This window comes from Lotus japonicus, chromosome 3 (assembly GCF_012489685.1).
Source record: "Lotus japonicus ecotype B-129 chromosome 3, LjGifu_v1.2".
NCBI lineage: Eukaryota > Viridiplantae > Streptophyta > Magnoliopsida > Fabales > Fabaceae > Lotus > Lotus japonicus.
Genome location: NC_080043.1, coordinates 29,756,474 through 29,782,544, shown reverse-complemented (window position 1 = coordinate 29,782,544; position 26,071 = coordinate 29,756,474). Strand labels below are relative to the sequence as shown.

General features: G+C 37.4%; 2 protein-coding genes, 1 long non-coding RNA gene and 1 other non-coding gene across 7 annotated transcripts; 1 reads left to right on the top strand and 3 right to left on the bottom strand.

Annotated features, from left to right (window-relative positions):
• Window positions 1-1,205: 1,205 nt before the first annotated feature.
• On the top strand, window positions 1,206-5,042 carry LOC130743919 (non-specific lipid-transfer protein 1-like). The gene is made up of 3 exons (XM_057596133.1): window positions 1,206-1,549; window positions 2,322-2,337; window positions 4,971-5,042. The coding sequence occupies exons 1-3, from the start codon at window positions 1,206-1,208 to the stop codon at window positions 5,040-5,042; spliced, it is 432 nt and encodes a 143-aa protein (XP_057452116.1).
• A 29-nt stretch (window positions 5,043-5,071) lies between these two features.
• Window positions 5,072-7,293, bottom strand: LOC130749049 (uncharacterized). Of its 4 annotated transcripts, none has more exons than XR_009022834.1 (5): window positions 7,023-7,293; window positions 6,435-6,566; window positions 5,915-5,978; window positions 5,615-5,691; window positions 5,072-5,406 (listed from the first exon to the last, which is right to left on the bottom strand). It is a non-coding gene; the product is annotated as an uncharacterized LOC130749049 (long non-coding RNA). The 4 variants fall into 4 exon arrangements; XR_009022832.1 differs by having other exon boundaries at window positions 5,862-5,961; XR_009022835.1 differs by having other exon boundaries at window positions 5,915-5,961.
• A 14,952-nt stretch (window positions 7,294-22,245) lies between these two features.
• Window positions 22,246-22,551, bottom strand: LOC130743918 (uncharacterized). Its single transcript, XM_057596132.1, has one exon. The coding sequence runs from the start codon at window positions 22,549-22,551 to the stop codon at window positions 22,246-22,248; it is 306 nt and encodes a 101-aa protein (XP_057452115.1).
• A 2,907-nt stretch (window positions 22,552-25,458) lies between these two features.
• Window positions 25,459-25,565, bottom strand: LOC130709642 (small nucleolar RNA R71). The gene has a single exon (XR_009010121.1). It is a non-coding gene; the product is annotated as a small nucleolar RNA R71 (small nucleolar RNA).
• Window positions 25,566-26,071: the final 506 nt, after the last annotated feature.

Here is a 26,071-nt window from a genome sequence, read left to right as displayed (position 1 = left end):
CATAACAACACCCATTTACTACCCTCATGAACATCTTAATTTATCTTAATTTATAAAAATGGATGAAGTCATCAAGTCATCATAGCATTCACACGTAGCATATCCATCACCCCATACTGTGAACAAAATTTGTGAATCCACGTGTCCACACCAGAAAATCTAACTAACTATTAAGTTAAATCCATCTTTGCATATGAAGGGGGCACGTCATCCATTCAGTGCTAGTAAAAACTTCTGAATTGTATCTATATAGATAGATAGTCTGAATTGTATCTATATAGATAGATGAATGATACAGAGGAGAGAAGAACCTGGAGAGAGATGGGTAGCTTTTTGGATTCTCTAAAGAGAAATCAATAAAGTTGATGCTACTTTTTCTTCTTTTCTATTTTGCCCTTAAAGTTATCACTATCTCTATTTTTAATATTATATATGTTAAGAGAAAATGTACTTTTACCCAAAATATAACTTTACACGTCATTCTTTCTCTTCTATCTCTCTTTTATCTCTATCATACCAAACAACCTCTAAATCCACTATATTTCTCACTTATTTCTCTCTATTCAACTTCTTTCTTCCCTACTCTCTTCTCTATCTCTCTCTTCTCTACCAAACAAAGCATTAAAGTTGTGTTACATTAAGGAGAGACATGTTATTATTGGTTAAGTGCATATTGAGAGTTGTGATAGGTGAAAATTAGAGGTGATAATTAAAAGATATAATATTTGAGGGTATATGAGGAAGAAAGAGAAAAAAAATGCTTTGGTTTGCAAAACAACTTATATTTTAAAATATAATATAAATTCTAAAACAACTTACATTTTGAAAACGATGGAGTAACTTATAAAAAAACGGACGAGTGAGTATCACGCATCATTTACAGAAAACAAGCTAAAAAAATAGAAGCTCTTCATTCAATTGAAGTTCTAAATATTCTTCAAGAAATATCCATGCGGTGCCGTCCCGTTCATAAATTGAAAACTCCAAATAGAAGCAGAGTAAATACCATACAGAAAGCCCATATCCCAAGTCTCTCGAGATGAACAAGCATTGAATACAACACAACCACCACCAAACCCAACCCTCTTCAAGATCACTATATAAACACCCGCTCACTCTCACTTAACCTCACACACACTCATACACTCATAATCACCAAACATAAACATTTACTTTTAATTTCCATATATACAAACTTTTGAGAAATGGCTAACCCCAAGTTGGCATGCATGGTTCTTGTGTGCATGGCTTTGGTGGCATGCACACCGCACGCCGTACATGCCATCACGTGCGGGCAAATCGCGAGCAGTCTCATACCCTGCGTGAGCTATCTCCAGCGCGGCGGCCCTGTTCCTCCGCGATGCTGCAACGGAATTAGGAGCATTGCGAATGCGGCGAGGACCACCGTGGACCGCCGCACCGCTTGCAACTGCTTGAAGTCTGCTGCTGCTAGAGTCCAAGGAATCAACCTTAGAAATGCTGAGTCTCTCCCCGGCAAATGCAACGTTCGCATTCCCTATAAGATCAGTACCTCCATCGACTGTGCCAGGTATATAACTTCAACTCACACTTAAATTCTCAATATATATACACGAATTCATTTCACCTTTCAAAAAATAATGAATAATCAATATTTCATGCAAACTATCCACTAATTCAATAGTTTTTGCTTCAAATGTTCTTATCTTATTAACCTGATGTGTTACAAATCTTTTTTTTGTCACTAATTAGTAATTGCTCTAGAAGTTAAAATATACATATACACGTACTGTATATTTTACTGATGTAGATTAGACAATCCCATTTGTCATGATTACTGATCAATTGCATTTGCGCCTAGTGGTGGCCCGTCAGTACTGCATTTCTTAGATAGAAAACAGTAACTTTTCAAGTTTGTTTGTTAAAATTGAAATAAGTAATTATACTAAGGAGTTGTATTGATTTTTTTTTCCAAATGGCACGGGCTGAATAAAAAATAGAGCATTTAATAGTAGTACTTGGGACTTAGTGGCTGTAACCTCGGTTAATGACTCTGAAATCTTATTTACTGATATATTTGTGTTATTTTTCATGTTTTTATTAATAAAATTGTGTCATATATATCTTTAAAATCACTTAGGTAACTTCAAAATTGCAATAATACTTGCGCGTTTTTTACTGACATTACATAATTTCGTTAGTATTAGTATGACATAAAATGAACACTAAATAATAGGGCTAAAAATAACTTAATCCCTCTTAATGAACACTCTATTAAGTTGTGTTTAATGGATTGCTAATATTAATTGAACTACCTTTATTTACATGATCTGGTTCTCTAGCTATATGTTTGATAGGGTAATGGTTTTTGTTGTTATTTTTTAATTAATTGCAGAATCAGTTAAAGAGAAGGGTTTGGATGATGAATCAGGCGCGATAAATTTTCCAAGGAACTATAAGCTACTAGGAAAAAGAATAAAAGGCGAGCTGGTCTTCTGTTGTAGACTTCACCGAGTTTAATCATTTCTATGTGGTTTATCATGTAATGCTTTTAGCTTAAATAAATGATCGAGATTGTTGTTTGAATTGATTAATAATTAGATTCCACACTAAGTTTAATTTTCCTAAAATGTATCATTAGCTTTTTTCTATGTTTAAGGTTTGGTCATGTATGCTGGCTAGGTACTGTGCTCTTATTGTGAGGGTTGTTTTTCAACATTTCATATATATATATATATATTGCTTTAAAAAAAAAGTTACCTTTTTGTCTCCGGTACGCAGTATATATGTTTACCAACTTAGGGACCTCAAGAAACCAATAGACAAAGGATTTAACTCATAAGTTAAATTAGCATTATCATATATATATATATATATATATATATATATATATATATATATATATATATATATACATGTGTGTGTGATAATTGTCATATAAATATAACATAAGATAGAAAGTAGAAACTGCTCTACATACTCATATATCAAATTATGATTTAATTTAAGTATTATAAAATACATCAAATACGCTTCTATTCATTCTTTTGTTGAAATATTAGAAAAAAAAATTGATGCGATTGAAGTGAAACATTTTACCTTAATGCACAGATTGTGTGTTATCTGCAAAATTTGTATCATCATTTGCTGGATAGCGTCCACGAGTCAGATGTCCAAAATACGCATCGCATACAGTGGCTTAACTTTGCCCTCCCATGTAGCCATGTAGGTTCTATCTCTACCTCAATAATTTCTTGGTTGTGAATGAGGCATTTCCTCGGGTACAAGCAAAAAAATCATGGGTTAAATACAGGAGTGACATGGCGCGGCCCAATAGGAAAATTACACTTGGATTATTTGTTAATAACTAGGATTGAGACCCGTGTGATGCACGGGGCTTCATACGTAATTTTATCTGGTTTTATGACTATTAAATTTTATATAATATTAATTATTAAATTACTTATAGATCGTATAAATGAAAAAAAAAACTGAATAATGTTATGTTCACACCTCTAAAATGAGGTGGAGAGAGGTGGAGGAGGAAAGAGATAGGAAGAAAAGAAAAAGTAAGAGAGAGAAAATATAAGATGTGAGTAGATGATAATAGGAGAGAAATAGAAATAAAAATAGGTGAAAATGAAGTGTTTAAAACATAAGCTGTGTATATATCATTGTTGAAAAAAAACCTATTGAGGGGATATCACCACTTGATTGCCAACCATTGAGTATATATGTATGGGATATGTACAACGTCCCATCCATTTAAATTTATGCAATTTAGTTTCAAAAAAAAATTATGCAATTTGATTTTTAATGGTGCAATTTTTTTAATTATAAATATTGAAACCATCTGACTATTATTTTTTCCCTAACTAATATGTAAAGCCATGAAATTAAAATTTGCAATGTATAAGTAGGATTTTTTTAATTTTTTAAATGTAGCATTCAAGTTAGTCTAGTCTAAAATTATGTGTTAACAAAAATATTTCAAATTTCATTTAAGAATAAGACAATCTAGCAATAAAGTCATATAAGCAATTATACCCTATATGATTAATTCTATGAAAACCCAAAACTCAAAATGTCAATTACATGATAAACCAATTAAGATCCCCTACCAGCTGCATCAAAACTAACTCATGCTAAAATTGGATCTACAAATTAAGATTATATTTCTTGTGCTGGATTCTGTATAAAGATCTTCTATATCCCCAAAGCCATAAGATACCATATTGCTTCTTCAAAACCATGAATAGATTTTCCCAAGAGCTTGAAAGCAAAACTGATGTTAAGAGATTGAAAGCAAAAAGGACAGTATGAGAAATCACGATGCTCTGGTTTAGTTGTTATTCCTTCTACATTCCTACATCATTCCTTATTTATGAAGACTCCCTCTGCAAAATCTCCTTCACTGCTTTTACTTCCCATCTTTTCTTAGTTCTTATGAAAATCAACAAATGATTTAGCTTGCCTATATGTATTGCCAAGGTGAAAATCATGATTTAACTTCCTTTTAATTCTGGTGTTCTGAAAGGCTTTTCAAGGAGACATCAATTTCTGTCAATAATTAAAGGGATTCACTGCACATATGGAGAGACAGAAGGAAGGTGTGTCAAATGAAAGTTACTGGAAATTGATGATGGTAAATACAACACTCAATTATATATTAGTTTCTCAATTAAAACAATGAAAAAAAGAGACCTGCACACATGTCGGGTTCACGGTTTTGCGAGCTTTGATGAGACCAGCTTTGTTTTGGTAACCCAATGAAGAACACCAGCAACTCTGCTATGATAATATAACTCAACCCCAAACATTGAGTATAAATATATAGCCAGAGTTCTGGTTTGTTTCCAAAACTGGAAAAGGTTGTCCCTAGCCTTGCAAAGCCCAAAGACGTAAAGGAATAAGGATAGTGAAAGATTAAAAAAAGTCACAAGATCTTTATTCCATCATAGATTTCATTTTGCTTTATTGATTTTGCACAGGGTATATCACTCTGGTTGCCTAAGCATGTTGCTGCTCTATCTGTACATAAGAATGATTCTTTACATCTTTGAATTTTGCCTATGATTAAGGTTTCTCTTCATCTCTGAATTTTATGGCATTCAACAAAAATTACCAATCACCATTTTCAGCTTCTATCATCGAGCACATGTCACTCTTTTAGGCATTGCAAGATTCAAATTTTAAAATTAACAATGCTAGAAAGAAAAAAACCTAGAAAGCAAACCATCCATAAGGTAAACCTACTAAACCATAATCAAAATTAAGGGATAAGTCCAGCACAGGTCCAAGTTCGGTGTTCCCTTTTTAGCATCACTCCCTTATCAGCCCCTATCTCTTCTCTCTTTTTTAGAGCACCAATTCTTCAACCCATAAATCAAAATTAAGAGACCATATTCTCCACATCAACTCTGCTACCTGGCCATTGCACAACCATCACAACACCATCCTTCACTCCCCACAACAGAATCATATATACAATTGCTAAATATTTTGTCTTAGTTTCAGTGAGCATGCCAATAAGATTTAATAGACTATTAAATTATTGTTAAATATAGAAAATGAAAATAATATCAACCATGTGTAGTCTAATACTCTTAATCTGATTAAATACAATCACACTCACTTGTAAATAGCTTTTCCCTTCACCATTAGTCAAGCCTTCCTCTTGCATCAGTTCTATAATCCGTTTAGGAGATGTCACTGCAATGAAAAAAACAAACAAGTTAGTTTAAATTAGTTTCCCTATTTTCACAACTTACCAAATCCTAAAAAACAAACAGATAGATAGAAGTCATAAAACTAAATTATGACTCTAGATACAAATAAACCCCACAAAAGAGGTTTCAGTTCTGATGCATTGTAAAACTAACCGACAAAAAAAAAAGATGAAATCCGCTTTCAACAAAATCTTCAAAAATCTTACTTCAAGTCATACTTTCCATTGTTGCATTCAATAGCATTTACCACCTCCTGAAATGTGGAAATAACTACATGAAAATTTCCATTCAATTATTAGGAGATCGAAGAAAAAGGGATTAGTTGGGCTCATGACTAATTCAAAGAGATAAAGTGATAACAAAAAGATAAGATAAAATGCCGATTGTAAACCTCCTTGCCCCCCTTCAAAGCTTTCAATGCCCATTTTTTTAATTCTTTATTCATATGATTAAACAATGAAAATGATGTGAGAGGGTGAGAGTGTGTGTGTTTTTTTTATCAAGCTCCTACAAAGTTTTTTTTTGAAACTGAAGATGTGTACACAGTATAAAGTGCAGTGCTTCAAATAATTGGATAAAATGAAATCTGTCACAAAACATGGGATGGAAAAATATGAGATTCAATTTTCATCAATTTCTACAAAACTCAACATAGTTGATGACAGAGAGTGTGTGTTATTTTTATCAAGCTCCTACAAAGTTAACATAATATCCATTCATGCCTACCTTAGCCAACATATGAGGAAGTATTGGCACAAAAATACATATAACTGGTTGGTTGAGCATCTTACTGATAATATGAACTGCATTATCTTTCCAAGCTCCAACAGGTGAAGCTAGTGAACCTGTTTCAAGTACCTACGAACATTTCCTAAATTTGAGTCCTATCAAATGAGTCCAGGAAATATCTCAGAGATGCTTAAATGTACGATTTAAGGAATGAGTATAAATTCGAAACTAATTGATTATACAATTTGCCTCTGTAAGTTATAAGACGGGTCAACTTAACCCTCTCCAATCACTTATGGAAAAATGTTCCCACAGTGCTTTAAAATTTCCTGACAAACTGAAATAGATCTATGGAGAAATTTCTAGAAGATGGAAGTAGAAGACCACGACCCCATATTAAAGAAAGAAAGAAAGATCATAGAACACACACAAAGTCAAACAACAGAACAAAGAGATGAGTAATACTCAGTACAAAGAGATGACCACGCCCAGCCATATCTATTAACGTTTCAGCAAGGGCACAACGACGGGCATACAAATACACTCAGTATATGGGTAAATTTATAGGAGGCGAAAGTTGCTTACAAGTGAACGGGGGAGCCTTCAAAATGCACGGAGGTTGGAACCCATCTGTAAAGCAAATGAAACAGCTGGATTTGGCAGCATGAGGTGAGATGATGACCACCGAGCATCCAACGAAATTGAAGGTTGGAGGTTATAGGATGCCCTTTCTTCGAGGCTCCTACAGAAGATGCCAAGAAAAAAACGTCACACTGTCAGAAATTTGCAGAGCAAATTGAATTGAAGAAGAAGAATCGTATTGAACAAGATTGAAAGTATATGGATTTACAATGTACAGCACTTATTTATACTAGCTATAATAGAGTACACCATAACTATTATGTTACTCTACTACACCCTATTCTATTTCCAAATCAGTTAGCCATAACTGCCTCTTGCTGAGTTGGCTTGCTTAGCTGTCAAATTTGTTATAACAGAATTGTTGAGCTGTCCACAACTTGTATCAACCCTGCTAGGAATCACTTCAGAGTTTGTAACTTGTGTGAGCTTGTTTTCTTCATTGCTTGGTACCATAGAACTTTCCTGATGTTCATTCAATAGCCTCCCACAAGCTGAACCATGGTAGATATCTAACATGTTGAGCTTGCTTAATAGGAAAGAGAAAGGTCCTACTGAAAGAGCCTTTGTGAAGAAATCTGCCACTTGAAATTTTGAAGAAATAGGCAATAACCTCATTAAACCAGCTTCTGATTTCTCCCTTACTATGTCGCAATCAATCTCTAAATGCTTAGTTCTTTCATGAAAAACAGGATTAGCAGCTATATGAAGGGCACTTTGGTTATCACAGTAAATGACTGAAGGTTTTACAGGTTCAATCTGAAGATCCTTTAGCAGATAAGTAAGCCATTGTAGCTCACAAGTGGCTGAAGCTAGGGCTCTATACTCTGCTTCTGAGGATGACTTAGATACTGTCTGTTGTTTCTTTGATCTCCAACAAATTAATGACTTTCCAATGAAGAAACAATAACCAGTCACTGATCTTCTAGTGTCTACACAACCTCCCCAATCTGCATCACTAAACCCCAACAATTGTACTGCAGAGCTCCTTGGGAAAAATAACCCTTTTCCTGGACTCCCTTTCAAATACTTTAGAATTCTATGAGCTGCAGCATAATGAGTCACAGTTGGATTGGAGAGGAACTGACTTAGCTGCTGAACTGCAAAGGTTATATCAGGCCTGGTTGTAGTAAGATAAAGTAGTCTTCCTATGAGTCTTCTGTATGAAGAGATATCCTCATAGGGTTGCCCCCCATCTTGAGATAATCTGGAAGATGGATCAAGAGGAGTACTCACTGGTTTGCTGCCCAAGACTCCAGAATCATGAATCAAATCAAGACAATATTTCCTTTGACACAAAGAAATACCTTTGGCAGAATGAGCAACTTCTAAACCCAGAAAATACTTTAAGACTCCTAAATCCTTGATCTTAAAAGCATTATCCAAGGCTGTTTTGATCCCTGTAAACTCATCCAAAGAATTTCCAGCTAAGATAATGTCATCCACATAGATAAGCAAGACAGTAAAACTCTGGCCTTGAGTTTTAGTGAACAAAGAATGATCAGAATGTGCTTGCTTATAACCACAAGTAACTAACAAACTAGTGAGCTTGGCATACCATTGCCTACTAGCTTGCTTAAGTCCATATAAAGACTTATGAAGCTTGCAGACTTTTCCAGAATCAACACAAGAAACCCCTTCTGGTACCTTCATATACACATCCTCATATAGATCTCCATGAAGGAAAGCATTATTGACATCTAGTTGATGCAAATGCCAATTGTTCACAGATGCAAGGGCTAAGACCATTCTGACAGTAGTAAGTTTAGCTACTGGTGAGAATGTGTCAAAATAATCTATCCCTTCAATCTGATTATAGCCTTTAGCTACTAAGCGAGCTTTGTACCTCTCTACTGTACAATAGAAGATGTAACAGAATTCATAATCCAAGTGTGAACTAGATTATTGCACCTGTCCCAAGCATAGTAGAGAGGTTGATCCGCATCTGGAACTGGAATGCTTCCATCGACGAACCGAAACTTGTTCTTGGAGCTCAATGCTCTTCGCATCGAACGCATCCATGTCTGGTAATTTGAACTTGTCAGTTTTGGTGTGACAGAAACCGTAGAAGGTCCATCTCCTGGATGAACGAAGTATGGGCTCAAAGGATCAAGTGAAGGATCAATAACTCCATTGTTGACACCTGAAGATTCAGCGTGTGCGTTGTTTGCCTTCCTCGCCATGAAAAACGAACCAGTAGATTGAACCAGAAATTGACTCAGAGAGAAGTCAATCACGAACAGGAAGAAACAGTACCTCAACAGAATTAAGAATTTGGAAGCAAGAAATTGAGAAATTTCACCAATCGATCAACACGAACACAAATCAACACATCACCGATCAGAATCATACGACCACGATCTTCATGCTTTCCATTGGAGAGAAAACCACAGTACCAGCCAAATGAGCATTGACAATAGTACCATTAGGTAACTGGACATGAATAGGACTTATCTTGTAATATGTGTGAAATAAATCCAATGAAGAGCACACATGATCAGTGGCTCCTGAATCTAATATCCAGGAGCTACAAGCTTGTGCAGAAGTAGTATAAGAAGATAGAATTATGGTTCTACCTTTCCCTGTAACATGAGAGGTATCATGAGACTTATGCTGAGCATGAAAATGATTAACATGATGTGGATTCTCTTGAATCCTTAGCTGATTGACATGTGAAGAACTTGCAGATTGGTTATCAGTAGTTCCTTGAATCAAGCTTAAAAGCTTCTGACATTGTTCTGGTGTAAAACCTGTGAATGATGGTGCAGAAACAGATGAGGAACTAGTCCCATTAACATGAGAAAAATGATTTGTATCTGATTGCAGAGACTGATTTTCTTCATTTAAAACAGCATGGTCACCATGATGACTGTCATCTGACTGAAAATTATTAACAGATCCAGAATTATTTGATCTAAAAGATGGTGGAAGACCATAGATCTTATAGCATGTGTCAATAGTATGGCCTATCCTCCCACAGTGTGAACAAATTTTGTTCCCTCTACCAGTGCCTTGATAGTATCCTCTACCATTCCCTGTGTTAGCAGCAGGAGTAGAACTCCTTCCACCATAGTTCTGATTTCCACTATAGTTCTGATTTCCTTGACCTCTGCCTCTACCATAACCATTTCTTGAATCAACAGCATTAACCAAGGATCTTGACTCATTCACATTCTGACTTGAACTTCCTGAGGCAGATTGCCTCTCTTGTTGTATGACCATTGAAAACACCTCATTCAATGTTGGTAAAGGTTTCATGAGTAGAATTTGTGAACGAACAGTAGCAAATTCTTCATTAAGACCTGTCAAAAATCTGATTATATAATCTTGATCCTTGTAAGACTTAGCATGACCCTGACATGGACATCTAGCATTGCAGATGCATATAGGTAATGGTCTAAAACCATCAATTTCTTCCCATAAAGTCTTCAATTCAGTGAAAAAATCAGTAACTGTGGATGAACCTTGTCTCAAATTGTAAATCTCACTTTGCAATTCTGAAATTCTAATCAAATCTACTTGTGAAAACCGTTCCTTCAACTCATTCCAGACATCAATGACATTTTCAATGTAAACTAAATTCAGTGCAATAGAAGATGTAACAGAATTCATAATCCAAGTGTGAACTAGATTATTGCACCTGTCCCAAGCATAGTAGAGAGGTTGATCCGCATCTGGAACTGGAATGCTTCCATCGACGAACCGAAACTTGTTCTTGGAGCTCAATGCTCTTCGCATCGAACGCATCCATGTCTGGTAATTTGAACTTGTCAGTTTTGGTGTGACAGAAACCGTAGAAGGTCCATCTCCTGGATGAACGAAGTATGGGCTCAAAGGATCAAGTGAAGGATCAATAACTCCATTGTTGACACCTGAAGATTCAGCGTGTGCGTTGTTTGCCTTCCTCGCCATGAAAAACGAACTAGTAGATTGAACCAGAAATTGACTCAGAGAGAAGTCAATCACGAACAGGAAGAAACAGTACCTCAACAGAATTAAGAATTTGGAAGCAAGAAATTGAGAAATTTCACCAATCGATCAACACGAACACAAATCAACACATCACCGATCAGAATCATACGACCACGATCTTCATGCTTTCCATTGGAGAGAAAACCACAGTACCAGCCAAATGAGCATTGACAATAGTACCATTAGGTAACTGGACATGAATAGGACTTATCTTGTAATATGTGTGAAATAAATCCAATGAAGAGCACACATGATCAGTGGCTCCTGAATCTAATATCCAGGAGCTACAAGCTTGTGCAGAAGTAGTATAAGAAGATAGAATTATGGTTCTACCTTTCCCTGTAACATGAGAGGTATCATGAGACTTATGCTGAGCATGAAAATGATTAACATGATGTGGATTCTCTTGAATCCTTAGCTGATTGACATGTGAAGAACTTGCAGATTGGTTATCAGTAGTTCCTTGAATCAAGCTTAAAAGCTTCTGACATTGTTCTGGTGTAAAACCTGTGAATGATGGTGCAGAAACAGATGAGGAACTAGTCCCATTAACATGAGAAAAATGATTTGTATCTGATTGCAGAGACTGATTTTCTTCATTTAAAACAGCATGATCACCATGATGACTGTCATCTGACTGAAAATTATTAACAGATCCAGAATTATTTGATCTAAAAGATGGTGGAAGACCATAGATCTTATAGCATGTGTCAATAGTATGGCCTATCCTCCCACAGTGTGAACAAATTTTGTTCCCTCTACCAGTGCCTTGATAGTATCCTCTACCATTCCCTGTGTTAGCAGCAGGAGTAGAACTCCTTCCACCATAGTTCTGATTTCCACTATAGTTCTGATTTCCTTGACCTCTGCCTCTACCATAACCATTTCTTGAATCAACAGCATTAACCAAGGATCTTGACTCATTCACATTCTGACTTGAACTTCCTGAGGCAGATTGCCTCTCTTGTTGTATGACCATTGAAAACACCTCATTCAATGTTGGTAAAGGTTTCATGAGTAGAATTTGTGAACGAACAGTAGCAAATTCTTCATTAAGACCTGTCAAAAATCTGATTATATAATCTTGATCCTTGTAAGACTTAGCATGACCCTGACATGGACATCTAGCATTGCAGATGCATATAGGTAATGGTCTAAAACCATCAATTTCTTCCCATAAAGTCTTCAATTCAGTGAAAAAATCAGTAACTGTGGATGAACCTTGTCTCAAATTGTAAATCTCACTTTGCAATTCTGAAATTCTAATCAAATCTACTTGTGAAAACCGTTCCTTCAATTCATTCCAGACATCAATGAAATTTTCAATGTAAACTAAATTCTGTGCAATAGAAGATGTAACAGAATTCATAATCCAAGTGTGAACTAGATTATTGCACCTGTCCCAAGCATAGTAGAGAGGTTGATCCGCATCTGGAACTGGAATGCTTCCATCGACGAACCGAAACTTGTTCTTGGAGCTCAATGCTCTTCGCATCGAACGCATCCATGTCTGGTAATTTGAACTTGTCAGTTTTGGTGTGACAGAAACCGTAGAAGGTCCATCTCCTGGATGAACGAAGTATGGGCTCAAAGGATCAAGTGAAGGATCAATAACTCCATTGTTGACACCTGAAGATTCAGCGTGTGCGTTGTTTGCCTTCCTCGCCATGAAAAACGAACCAGTAGATTGAACCAGAAATTGACTCAGAGAGAAGTCAATCACGAACAGGAAGAAACAGTACCTCAACAGAATTAAGAATTTGGAAGCAAGAAATTGAGAAATTTCACCAATCGATCAACACGAACACAAATCAACACATCACCGATCAGAATCATACGACCACGATCTTCATGCTTTCCATTGGAGAGAAAACCACAGTACCAGCCAAATGAGCATTGACAATAGTACCATTAGGTAACTGGACATGAATAGGACTTATCATGTAATATGTGTGAAATAAATCCAATGAAGAGCACACATGATCAGTGGCTCCTGAATCTAATATCCAGGAGCTACAAGCTTGTGCAGAAGTAGTATAAGAAGATAGAATTATGGTTCTACCTTTCCCTGTAACATGAGAGGTATCATGAGACTTATGCTGAGCATGAAAATGATTAACATGATGTGGATTCTCTTGAATCCTTAGCTGATTGACATGTGAAGAACTTGCAAATTGGTTATCAGTAGTTCCTTGAATCAAGCTTAAAAGCTTCTGACATTGTTCTGGTGTAAAACCTGTGAATGATGGTGCAGAAACAGATGAGGAACTAGTCCCATTAACATGAGAAAAATGATTTGTATCTGATTGCAGAGACTGATTTTCTTCATTTAAAACAGCATGATCACCATGATGACTGTCATCTGACTGAAAATTATTAACAGATCCAGAATTATTTGATCTAAAAGATGGTGGAAGACCATAGATCTTATAGCATGTGTCAATAGTATGGCCTATCCTCCCACAGTGTGAACAAATTCTGTTCCCTCTACCAGTGCCTTGATAGTATCCTCTACCATTCCCTGTGTTAGCAGCAGGAGTAGAACTCCTTCCACCATAGTTCTGATTTCCACTATAGTTCTGATTTCCTTGACCTCTGCCTCTACCATAACCATTTCTTGAATCAACAGCATTAACCAAGGATCTTGACTCATTCACATTCTGACTTGAACTTCCTGAGGCAGATTGCCTCTCTTGTTGTATGACCATTGAAAACACCTCATTCAATGTTGGTAAAGGTTTCATGAGTAGAATTTGTGAACGAACAGTAGCAAATTCTTCATTAAGACCTGTCAAAAATCTGATTATATAATCTTGATCCTTGTAAGACTTAGCATGACCCTGACATGGACATCTAGCATTGCAGATGCATATAGGTAATGGTCTAAAACCATCAATTTCTTCCCATAAAGTCTTCAATTCAGTGAAAAAATCAGTAACTGTGGATGAACCTTGTCTCAAATTGTAAATCTCACTTTGCAATTCTGAAATTCTAATCAAATCTACTTGTGAAAACCGTTCCTTCAACTCATTCCAGACATCAATGACATTTTCAATGTAAACTAAATTATGTGCAATAGAAGATGTAACAGAATTCATAATCCAAGTGTGAACTAGATTATTGCACCTGTCCCAAGCATAGTAGAGAGGTTGATCCGCATCTGGAACTGGAATGCTTCCATCGACGAACCGAAACTTGTTCTTGGAGCTCAATGCTCTTCGCATCGAACGCATCCATGTCTGGTAATTTGAACTTGTCAGTTTTGGTGTGACAGAAACCGTAGAAGGTCCATCTCCTGGATGAACGAAGTATGGGCTCAAAGGATCAAGTGAAGGATCAATAACTCCATTGTTGACACCTGAAGATTCAGCGTGTGCGTTGTTTGCCTTCCTCGCCATGAAAAACGAACCAGTAGATTGAACCAGAAATTGACTCAGAGAGAAGTCAATCACGAACAGGAAGAAACAGTACCTCAACAGAATTAAGAATTTGGAAGCAAGAAATTGAGAAATTTCACCAATCGATCAACACGAACGCAAATCAACACATCACCGATCAGAATCATACGACCACGATCTTCATGCTTTCCATTGGAGAGAAAACCACAGTACCAGCCAAATGAGCATTGACAATAGTACCATTAGGTAACTGGACATGAATAGGACTTATCTTGTAATATGTGTGAAATAAATCCAATGAAGAGCACACATGATCAGTGGCTCCTGAATCTAATATCCAGGAGCTACAAGCTTGTGCAGAAGTAGTATAAGAAGATAGAATTATGGTTCTACCTTTCCCTGTAACATGAGAGGTATCATGAGACTTATGCTGAGCATGAAAATGATTAACATGATGTGGATTCTCTTGAATCCTTAGCTGATTGACATGTGAAGAACTTGCAGATTGGTTATCAGTAGTTCCTTGAATCAAGCTTAAAAGCTTCTGACATTGTTCTGGTGTAAAACCTGTGAATGATGGTGCAGAAACAGATGAGGAACTAGTCCCATTAACATGAGAAAAATGATTTGTATCTGATTGCAGAGACTGATTTTCTTCATTTAAAACAGCATGGTCACCATGATGACTGTCATCTGACTGAAAATTATTAACAGATCCAGAATTATTTGATCTAAAAGATGGTGGAAGACCATAGATCTTATAGCATGTGTCAATAGTATGGCCTATCCTCCCACAGTGTGAACAAATTTTGTTCCCTCTACCAGTGCCTTGATAGTATCCTCTACCATTCCCTGTGTTAGCAGCAGGAGTAGAACTCCTTCCACCATAGTTCTGATTTCCACTATAGTTCTGATTTCCTTGACCTCTGCCTCTACCATAACCATTTCTTGATTCAACAGCATTAACCAAGGATCTTGACTCATTCACATTCTGACTTGAACTTCCTGAGGCAGATTGCCTCTCTTGTTGTATGACCATTGAAAACACCTCATTCAATGTTGGTAAAGGTTTCATGAGTAGAATTTGTGAACGAACAGTAGCAAATTCTTCATTAAGACCTGTCAAAAATCTGATTATATAATCTTGATCCTTGTAAGACTTAGCATGACCCTGACATGGACATCTAGCATTGCAGATGCATATAGGTAATGGTCTAAAACCATCAATTTCTTCCCATAAAGTCTTCAATTCAGTGAAAAAATCAGTAACTGTGGATGAACCTTGTCTCAAATTGTAAATCTCACTTTGCAATTCTGAAATTGTAATCAAATCTACTTGTGAAAACCGTTCCTTCAACTCATTCCAGACATCAATGACATTTTCAATGTAAACTAAATTCAGTGCAATAGAAGATGTAACAGAATTCATAATCCAAGTGTGAACTAGATTATTGCACCTGTCCCAAGCATAGTAGAGAGGTTGATCCGCATCTGGAACTGGAATGCTTCCATCGACGAACCGAAACTTGTTCTTGGAGCTCAATGCTCTTCGCATCGAACGCATCCATGTCTGGTAATTTGAACTTGTCAGTTTTGGTGTGACAGAAACCGTAGAAGGTCCATCTCCTGGATGAACGAAGTATGGGCTCAAAGGATCAAGTGAAGGATCAATAACTCCATTGTTGACACCTGAAGATTCAGCGTGTGCGTTGTTTGCCTTCCTCGCCATGAAAAACGAACCAGTAGATTGAACCAGAAATTGACTCAGAGAGAAGTCAATCACGAACAGGAAGAAACAGTACCTCAACAGAATTAAGAATTTGGAAGCAAGAAATTGAGAAATTTCACCAATCGATCAACACGAACACAAATCAACACATCACCGATCAGAATCATACGACCACGATCTTCATGCTTTCCATTGGAGAGAAAACCACAGTACCAGCCAAATGAGCATTGACAATAGTACCATTAGGTAACTGGACATGAATAGGACTTATCTTGTAATATGTGTGAAATAAATCCAATGAAGAGCACACATGATCAGTGGCTCCTGAATCTAATATCCAGGAGCTACAAGCTTGTGCAGAAGTAGTATAAGAAGATAGAATTATGGTTCTACCTTTCCCTGTAACATGAGAGGTATCATGAGACTTATGCTGAGCATGAAAATGATTAACATGATGTGGATTCTCTTGAATCCTTAGCTGATTGACATGTGAAGAACTTGCAGATTGGTTATCAGTAGTTCCTTGAATCAAGCTTAAAAGCTTCTGACATTGTTCTGGTGTAAAACCTGTGAATGATGGTGCAGAAACAGATGAGGAACTAGTCCCATTAACATGACAAAAATGATTTGTATCTGATTGCAGAGACTGATTTTCTTCATTTAAAACAGCATGATCACCATGATGACTGTCATCTGACTGAAAATTATTAACAGATCCAGAATTATTTGATCTAAAAGATGGTGGAAGACCATAGATCTTATAGCATGTGTCAATAGTATGGCCTATCCTCCCACAGTGTGAACAAATTTTGTTCCCTCTACCAGTGCCTTGATAGTATCCTCTACCATTCCCTGTGTTAGCAGCAGGAGTAGAACTCCTTCCACCATAGTTCTGATTTCCACTATAGTTCTGATTTCCTTGACCTCTGCCTCTACCATAACCATTTCTTGAATCAACAGCATTAACCAAGGATCTTGACTCATTCACATTCTGACTTGAACTTCCTGAGGCAGATTGCCTCTCTTGTTGTATGACCATTGAAAACACCTCATTCAATGTTGGTAAAGGTTTCATGAGTAGAATTTGTGAACGAACAGTAGCAAATTCTTCATTAAGACCTGTCAAAAATCTGATTATATAATCTTGATCCTTGTAAGACTTAGCATGACCCTGACATGGACATCTAGCATTGCAGATGCATATAGGTAATGGTCTAAAACCATCAATTTCTTCCCATAAAGTCTTCAATTCAGTGAAAAAATCAGTAACTGTGGATGAACCTTGTCTCAAATTGTAAATCTCACTTTGCAATTCTGAAATTCTAATCAAATCTACTTGTGAAAACCGTTCCTTCAACTCATTCCAGACGTCAATGACATTTTCAATGTAAACTAAATTCAGTGCAATAGAAGATGTAACAGAATTCATAATCCAAGTGTGAACTAGATTATTGCACCTGTCCCAAGCATAGTAGAGAGGTTGATCCGCATCTGGAACTGGAATGCTTCCATCGACGAACCGAAACTTGTTCTTGGAGCTCAATGCTCTTCGCATCGAACGCATCCATGTCTGGTAATTTGAACTTGTCAGTTTTGGTGTGACAGAAACCGTAGAAGGTCCATCTCCTGGATGAACGAAGTATGGGCTCAAAGGATCAAGTGAAGGATCAATAACTCCATTGTTGACACCTGAAGATTCAGCGTGTGCGTTGTTTGCCTTCCTCGCCATGAAAAACGAACCAGTAGATTGAACCAGAAATTGACTCAGAGAGAAGTCAATCACGAACAGGAAGAAACAGTACCTCAACAGAATTAAGAATTTGGAAGCAAGAAATTGAGAAATTTCACCAATCGATCAACACGAACACAAATCAACACATCACCGATCAGAATCATACGACCACGATCTTCATGCTTTCCATTGGAGAGAAAACCACAGTACCAGCCAAATGAGCATTGACAATAGTACCATTAGGTAACTGGACATGAATAGGACTTATCTTGTAATATGTGTGAAATAAATCCAATGAAGAGCACACATGATCAGTGGCTCCTGAATCTAATATCCAGGAGCTACAAGCTTGTGCAGAAGTAGTATAAGAAGATAGAATTATGGTTCTACCTTTCCCTGTAACATGAGAGGTATCATGAGACTTATGCTGAGCATGAAAATGATTAACATGATGTGGATTCTCTTGAATCCTTAGCTGATTGACATGTGAAGAACTTGCAGATTGGTTATCAGTAGTTCCTTGAATCAAGCTTAAAAGCTTCTGACATTGTTCTGGTGTAAAACCTGTGAATGATGGTGCAGAAACAGATGAGGAACTAGTCCCATTAACATGAGAAAAATGATTTGTATCTGATTGCAGAGACTGATTTTCTTCATTTAAAACAGCATGGTCACCATGATGACTGTCATCTGACTGAAAATTATTAACAGATCCAGAATTATTTGATCTAAAAGATGGTGGAAGACCATAGATCTTATAGCATGTGTCAATAGTATGGCCTATCCTCCCACAGTGTGAACAAATTTTGTTCCCTCTACCAGTGCCTTGATAGTATCCTCTACCATTCCCTGTGTTAGCAGCAGGAGTAGAACTCCTTCCACCATAGTTCTGATTTCCACTATAGTTCTGATTTCCTTGACCTCTGCCTCTACCATAACCATTTCTTGAATCAACAGCATTAACCAAGGATCTTGACTCATTCACATTCTGACTTGAACTTCCTGAGGCAGATTGCCTCTCTTGTTGTATGACCATTGAAAACACCTCATTCAATGTTGGTAAAGGTTTCATGAGTAGAATTTGTGAACGAACAGTAGCAAATTCTTCATTAAGACCTGTCAAAAATCTGATTATATAATCTTGATCCTTGTAAGACTTAGCATGACCCTGACATGGACATCTAGCATTGCAGATGCATATAGGTAATGGTCTAAAACCATCAATTTCTTCCCATAAAGTCTTCAATTCAGTGAAAAAATCAGTAACTGTGGATGAACCTTGTCTCAAATTGTAAATCTCACTTTGCAATTCTGAAATTCTAATCAAATCTACTTGTGAAAACCGTTCCTTCAACTCATTCCAGACATCAATGACATTTTCAATGTAAACTAAATTCTGTGCAATAGAAGATGTAACAGAATTCATAATCCAAGTGTGAACTAGATTATTGCACCTGTCCCAAGCATAGTAGAGAGGTTGATCCGCATCTGGAACTGGAATGCTTCCATCGACGAACCGAAACTTGTTCTTGGAGCTCAATGCTCTTCGCATCGAACGCATCCATGTCTGGTAATTTGAACTTGTCAGTTTTGGTGTGACAGAAACCGTAGAAGGTCCATCTCCTGGATGAACGAAGTATGGGCTCAAAGGATCAAGTGAAGGATCAATAACTCCATTGTTGACACCTGAAGATTCAGCGTGTGCGTTGTTTGCCTTCCTCGCCATGAAAAAACGAACCAGTAGATTGAACCAGAAATTGACTCAGAGAGAAGTCAATCACGAACAGGAAGAAACAGTACCTCAATAGAATTAAGAATTTGGAAGCAAGAAATTGAGAAATTTCACCAATCGATCAACACGAACACAAATCAACACATCACCGATCAGAATCATACGACCACGATCTTCATGCTTTCCATTGAAACCCTAAGCGAGAAAGAATGATGCAGCGGAAGATAGCAGAGCCCCTGTGTAGGAGCTCTGATACCATCAGAAATTTGCAGAGCAAATTGAATTGAAGAAGAAGAATCGTATTGAACAAGATTGAAAGTATATGGATTTACAATGTACAGCACTTATTTATACTAGCTATAATAGAGTACACCATAACTATTATGTTACTCTACTACACCCTATTCTATTTCCAAATCAGTTAGCCATAACTGCCTCTTGCTGAGTTGGCTTGCTTAGCTGTCAAATTTGTTATAACAGAATTGCTGAGCTGTCCACAACTTGTATCAACCCTGCTAGGAATCACTTTAGAGTTTGTAACTTGTGTGAGCTTGTTTTCTTCATTGCTTGGTACCATAGAACTTTCCTGATGTTCATTCAATACACTGCACCAGTGACGCAAACTTCAGGACTGCCATGGGCCATGGCCACTTAACACAGCTATGAGAGTAGGAGGACGAAGGTGATGACGAACAACAGGAAGAAGCAGCAACAAAAGAGACGTGAAGCTGTTAGGACTTAGGGTGATGATGTTTTAGAATTTGGGCCAAATATTGAATATTGAATCAGACAAAAGCCCATCATGTGGAAAAGTAAGGAGTAGTTGCCCCAAAAAAAAAATTACCCCGTGAACAGTAAAATTGGGATTTGGAAATTAAGGATAGAAGATATTGTGGACTTCTTAAAATTCTAAATCAACCCTGCAAGTTTATTGTAATTATAAACTGACCCAATACTTCTATTTTTTGAATTCAGTCCTTATGTTAGGTGAAAAAATTTGATGATAATGAGATTAATTTTTTCACCTTCTTTCTCCTCGTTTCACCCATGTTCATCCTGTTTCACTTTCCCCCCCTTCTTTCACTTTCGTTTTCCTGTGGTTTTAGGGTTCTATATCTTCTTCCTGTTTCACCTTCACTTCTGGGTTTTACGTTTTGTTATTCGTTTTTGAATTGATCACAATACTTTGCTGAATCTGCAACGATCGTGGTTTGGGGCTCCATAGAAAGGTTCCAGCTAGAGTTCGGAGTGTTGTTTCCTCTCTACGCTTCGTTCTTCATTCTGAGGTTGCATTGATTCCTTCTAGTCTTTGTCTGGACAAGCGGATTCATCAATATGAGATTCGTTTCCTGTTGAGTTTTTAGTTTTTGGAATCCTTATTTTTTATGCAAGTTTATATTCTGGATCCAATTGTGGGTTAACGAATCAATTTGTGTCTGGGCTACATGAATCTGCTGGGACATTCCGCCTTTTCCTGCTTCTACTGATTGTGTCCTTTTCCTGGCCGTTCATTCTGATCGCGGTATGCTGTGTTTATTGTTTATTCGGGTCCCTCTCCAACACAACATCCGAAACCGTGATCTGCACCGAACCCCTAAACGTCGTGATTCGCCCCCTCACCCGCGCAACCACCCCCACCTTCACCAGCGCGGCAGAGCTCTCAGCTGCGTCGGCGATGAGGCAAATATCATGCGGCCTCCGGCGGCGTGCGAGATGCGGGGAGGAGACGTGGTTGAGCCAGAGGATGCAGGGGGTGCAACCAGTGCCCTCGTCGATTGCGAACCTGAGGAATCGGTTGGGCTTGTGGTCGCGGAGCGTGACGGTGCCGACGGTTTCTTCGCGCGTGAGAGGGATGCCTCTACGGTAGAAAGTGAGGGATGGATCCGAAGAATAGGTGTTTTGCAGTGAGATTGGTTTTTGCTTTTGCATTTTTTGGGGTTTGCAAAATCATTCAGTGTTCTTATATTTTCCCTTACTGTGTTCTGTTTGTACTGGGTCTTCGTTCCCCTCTGTTTTTTCTCCTCGTTTTTTCATGTTTGTTCTCTCATTGTATTGATGTTTGTAATGTTTATTTTGACTTTGTACGTGAGTGGCATAATTTTAACAGTGGTAAAATAGTTTTACATACATAATTATTAAAAAGTGTGAGGGCATATTTAGTAAGCTATAATTCAACTGAGGTCATAACATGAATAGTATAAATAAGGATCTAGTGTCCACACATTATTGGTACACCTCACTCCTGTAGCCTACACTCATTTGAATTTATGGGTACCCAAGTATGCACCGTGAATAAGTAAAGTCGTCACCTTCTTAATCGGTACCCAATACTTAATTTGTTTTTAGATGCTGAATTTAATCATAGAAGGCAAAGGTTACAAAAGAGTCAACTGGGCAAAAACAAGGCCCAAAGTAAAAATATCCAGTACCAAAACAGAACGGAAACAAAAGAGCAACAGAAAGATATATAAACTAAAGCTAAGGGAATAAAACTAGCTAGAACAGGAGAGAAACAAACTCTAACAGACAACAAAACAAGAGACCAAATCACTAGAGATAGGCGACACTTCTGTAGCAGCAATACGCTAGAGTGGAGAGACTGCAAATCAGGAATTCAAGACAGCAGCAGAGTGAAGAACTTCAACCAAAGGAGCAACACGATTACATCCTTCCTTTGCCAAAGAGTCTGCAATAGTATTTGCTTCTCTGAAAATGTGGAAAGCTCTTGTACAGTTCACTTCAGAAATAAGATGATCAATTTGGTTGATGTCATTCAATAGCTTCCAAGGTCGGTTTGATTTAGTAATCACCCATCCAACCGCGAGAGTTGAGTCGCTCTCTACCATCACATTTTTTAAGCCATAATTTTTGCAGAATAAAAGAGCATTGAGGATAGCTTTTACGTCTACCATATATGCCCACATAGAACCTACTGCCATGGAAAAAATGATCCAAGATAGTGCCATGAGCATCTCTCAACACGCCCCCGATCCCACTGGTCCCCGGACTTCCCCGTGAGGAGCCATCAACATTGAATTTAAGCAGGCCAGGCGCAGAGGGGGTGGTGGTGGTTCCAATCAGCCACACGTACCTTAGGAGCCATAGTTTTCAGTCTTATCTTCTCAAAATGTTAAGTAAAATCATACATGGAGAATGGGCATTCGATCCACCAGGCTTTTACCCACCACATGATATGCATAATATGGCTATCCCACACTGCTTCTGAGGAAAATTCCTTCTGCTTAAAAATCGTATCATTGCGGGCACGCCAAATTGACCAGCACAGGGCATAAAGTATGGTTTTTCATAGAAGCAAATCTGATTTAATACGAAGAGATGGCCACTCTGACATTAGTTGCTGAAAGGTAGAGGGGATGCAAAACGATATCTGTTCTCTAGCCAAAATTGCAGTCCATAGGCCCCAAACTCTATGACAACACAGCATGAGGTGAAATATAGTTTCTCCTTCAAGACCACATAAATCGCAGAGCCCATGGTTCTCAATAAGGATTCCCCTTCTCAGCAAGTTCAATTTGACCGCAATCTTATCTTCCATCAGTTGCCATATAAAAAGCACTGATGACCCGGGATTTAAGGCTATTTTCCTAGTTTATTTGCATGCATTTTAATGTATTATTTAAGATATTTTAATCATTTTAGGACACTCTAGGCCTATTTCATGCATTTTAATATTTTTATTTAGTTTTAGTATTTTTCTACATTTTATATTATTTTTCTAGATTTTATTAGGATTTAAATTAGCTTTATATTCTATTTAATTATTATTAGGATTTATTTACTTTCATTTAGGATTAGATAAGTTTATTTTAAGTTGTTATCTTATTTTTATTTTGTTAGTTTTTATCTATCTTTAATTAGGACTTTTTGAATTATAAATTTGATTAGAATTTAGTTGGTTTATTTTAAGATTTTTATCTTATTTATCTGATTTTTATTTAATGTTAAAATAAGGAATAAAAGAGCGGATCCGGCGCTGCTGTTCCATGAAATCTACCTCACACCTGCGGAGATCCCGCGGTTGATATTTTCTTCTCTGCCACGTGCTACAATCATGACGATGGTCCACCGTAAGAATGGTGGTGCGTGGAGCACTGGAATTCAACCTTAAAGCTGGGACCAATTGCTATATGACACGTTGCTGGTGTGAAGATAAAGGTTTTGGCTTTTGTGGGATCAGGTGACGTGAACAAAAAGAAAAAGTAATAGAACACGCAGCCAATATAAAGAAAGAGGAAGTATATATATTGGGAGATTGGAACGTGATGGGGGGATTAAAAAAGCAGAACGTGAAATTGATATTGAGAGCAGCTTGAGCCTTCTTCTCACCCTAGCACCACTTTGTGCTCTTTGAAGAACCCTTTTTATTTCAATAAATTATTTGATCATGGAAGCCATGCTTGGCTAAACCTCCGTAGGTACTTGGGGTGTCTGGTTTGATTCTCTTGACCTTATGTTTTGATTTAGTTTTTGACTCATGAATCCTAGTTTTATTTATGAATTTCTCATCTTTTATATTTGAATCTTTATGCATGAAGATTAACTTTGCTATTTTGTATGCGATTGAGAAATCGGTAGAAAATAGGGATCCGGTGAGAAATTGATTAGGAACGCCTACGCCTTAGAGATAAGGGTAACTTCTAATTGTGTTGGCTAGTAACTGAGTGTTTTAATTCTCCAATTAAATTCGTCTAAGAACTAAGAGATTAGTGTTAGCAATTTAATTGGAAGTTCTGCATAGTTAAGAGATTATCACATAGAAACTTAGGCAAGCATCATAAATAAGTTTGGAAATTCATGAGTTAATTAGTCTATTAAGAACATAAGTGAAATTGATGAAATCCTACCCTAGGTACTTCCCCTTTTGATTGCTCTCAATACTACGTATTTGCTTTTCGCTAAACTTTGCAACTTTAAATTAAGTTCTTTTTCAACAATTATTTACCCCGAAAACCTTTTTACTAGTCTTTTTAGTTATTTAATAGGTTAAATTTCTTTAGACGACCGCAATCCTTGAGTTCGATAATTTATTACTACTTAACGAATAGGTACACTTGCCTAGGAGTTATCAAGTTTTTGGCGCCGTTGCCGGGGATTGCACTTTAGTCTAGAATAATAGAACCTATTTCTTACTTTTAAGATTTTACTATATTTTTTTTATCTTTGCTTTTATTGTGCTGGTATTACTAACATTTTTTTGCTAGTGTATGCGAGGTACCGTTGATCGTAATTCCCTTCTTTTTGATCCTGAGATCGAGAAGACTGCTCGAAAGAATCGAGCTCAATAGAGAAAGCAAAAACAAGCAAAAACAATGGCTGAGACACCGGAACAGATTGAGGCGAGGATTCGAGCTGAATTTGAAGGGCAATATGATGCAGATTATGAAGCCCGGAGAATTCAACGAGACAGAGAGTTAGAAGAACAAAATGCCAGGAGATCCATCCGGGAGATAACTACTCCTTACATAAGCTTTGAATTTCAGGGAAGTATTGTTCCACCTACTGATGTTCCAGAAAATTTCCAGGTGCCAACTTACTTCATGCACCTAGTGAGCCAGCACCAATTTGGAGGGAGTATACTCGAAGATCCCTATGCTCATATGGCTACATTCACAGAGCAATGCACCCCATTGAAGAAACAGGGAATCACTCTAGACACAGTAAGGTTGATGTTGTTTCCCTTTTCCTTAAGGGATTCTGCTGCATCTTGGTTGAGGTCTCAACCTCCACACAGTATTGTATCATGGGATGACCTAGCCAAGAAATTTACATCAAAGTTTTTTCCAGCAACCCGCACGAGGAAGTTAAAGCAAGAGATCAACTCCTTTCTCCAGATGGATCAAGAGAACTTATATGAGACATGGGAACGGTTCAATGAGCTTCTAAGGAAATGCCCAAGCCATAATATTTCTCTCACTGATCAGGTAATAATTTTTTATACCTCATTGAATGATTATACCAGAGACAAATTAGATACTGCAGCTCCAGGTGGAGCTTTTGATGTTTTGCCCACCAGTGAAGCCTTAGAGATAATTAATAATCTAGCAACCAGAGCTATGCATTCCAACAACGACAGGCAGAACAGAAAAAGTGTTCAAGAAGTAGACACATATGATGTCGTTCTAGCCTCAAATAAGAAGTTGTCTCAGAAAATGGATGCCATAGTGAAGCGTTTGGATGACTGCCATGTGGGCAATGATGATGCAAAATTCAATGAGGAGGTAAAAATACTGACTAACCCCCAAAATAATTCATATTCCAATACTTATAATGCAGGTTGGAGGAATCACCCCAACTTCTCTTGGGGAGGGCAAAATAAGTCGACTCAATCAGGAGATTCAGGACAATATTCCAACCAGCGGGGTCAATATCAGGAGCAAAGGCAACCACCTCAACAAGATGAAGGAGCTGGAA

Coding starts and splice junctions, on each gene's coding strand:
- LOC130743918 (XM_057596132.1), bottom strand. CDS start 22,551: ATGGTAGACGTAAAAGCTATCCTCAATGCTCTTTTATTCTGCAAAAAT.
- LOC130743919 (XM_057596133.1), top strand. CDS start 1,206: ATGGCTAACCCCAAGTTGGCATGCATGGTTCTTGTGTGCATGGCTTTG.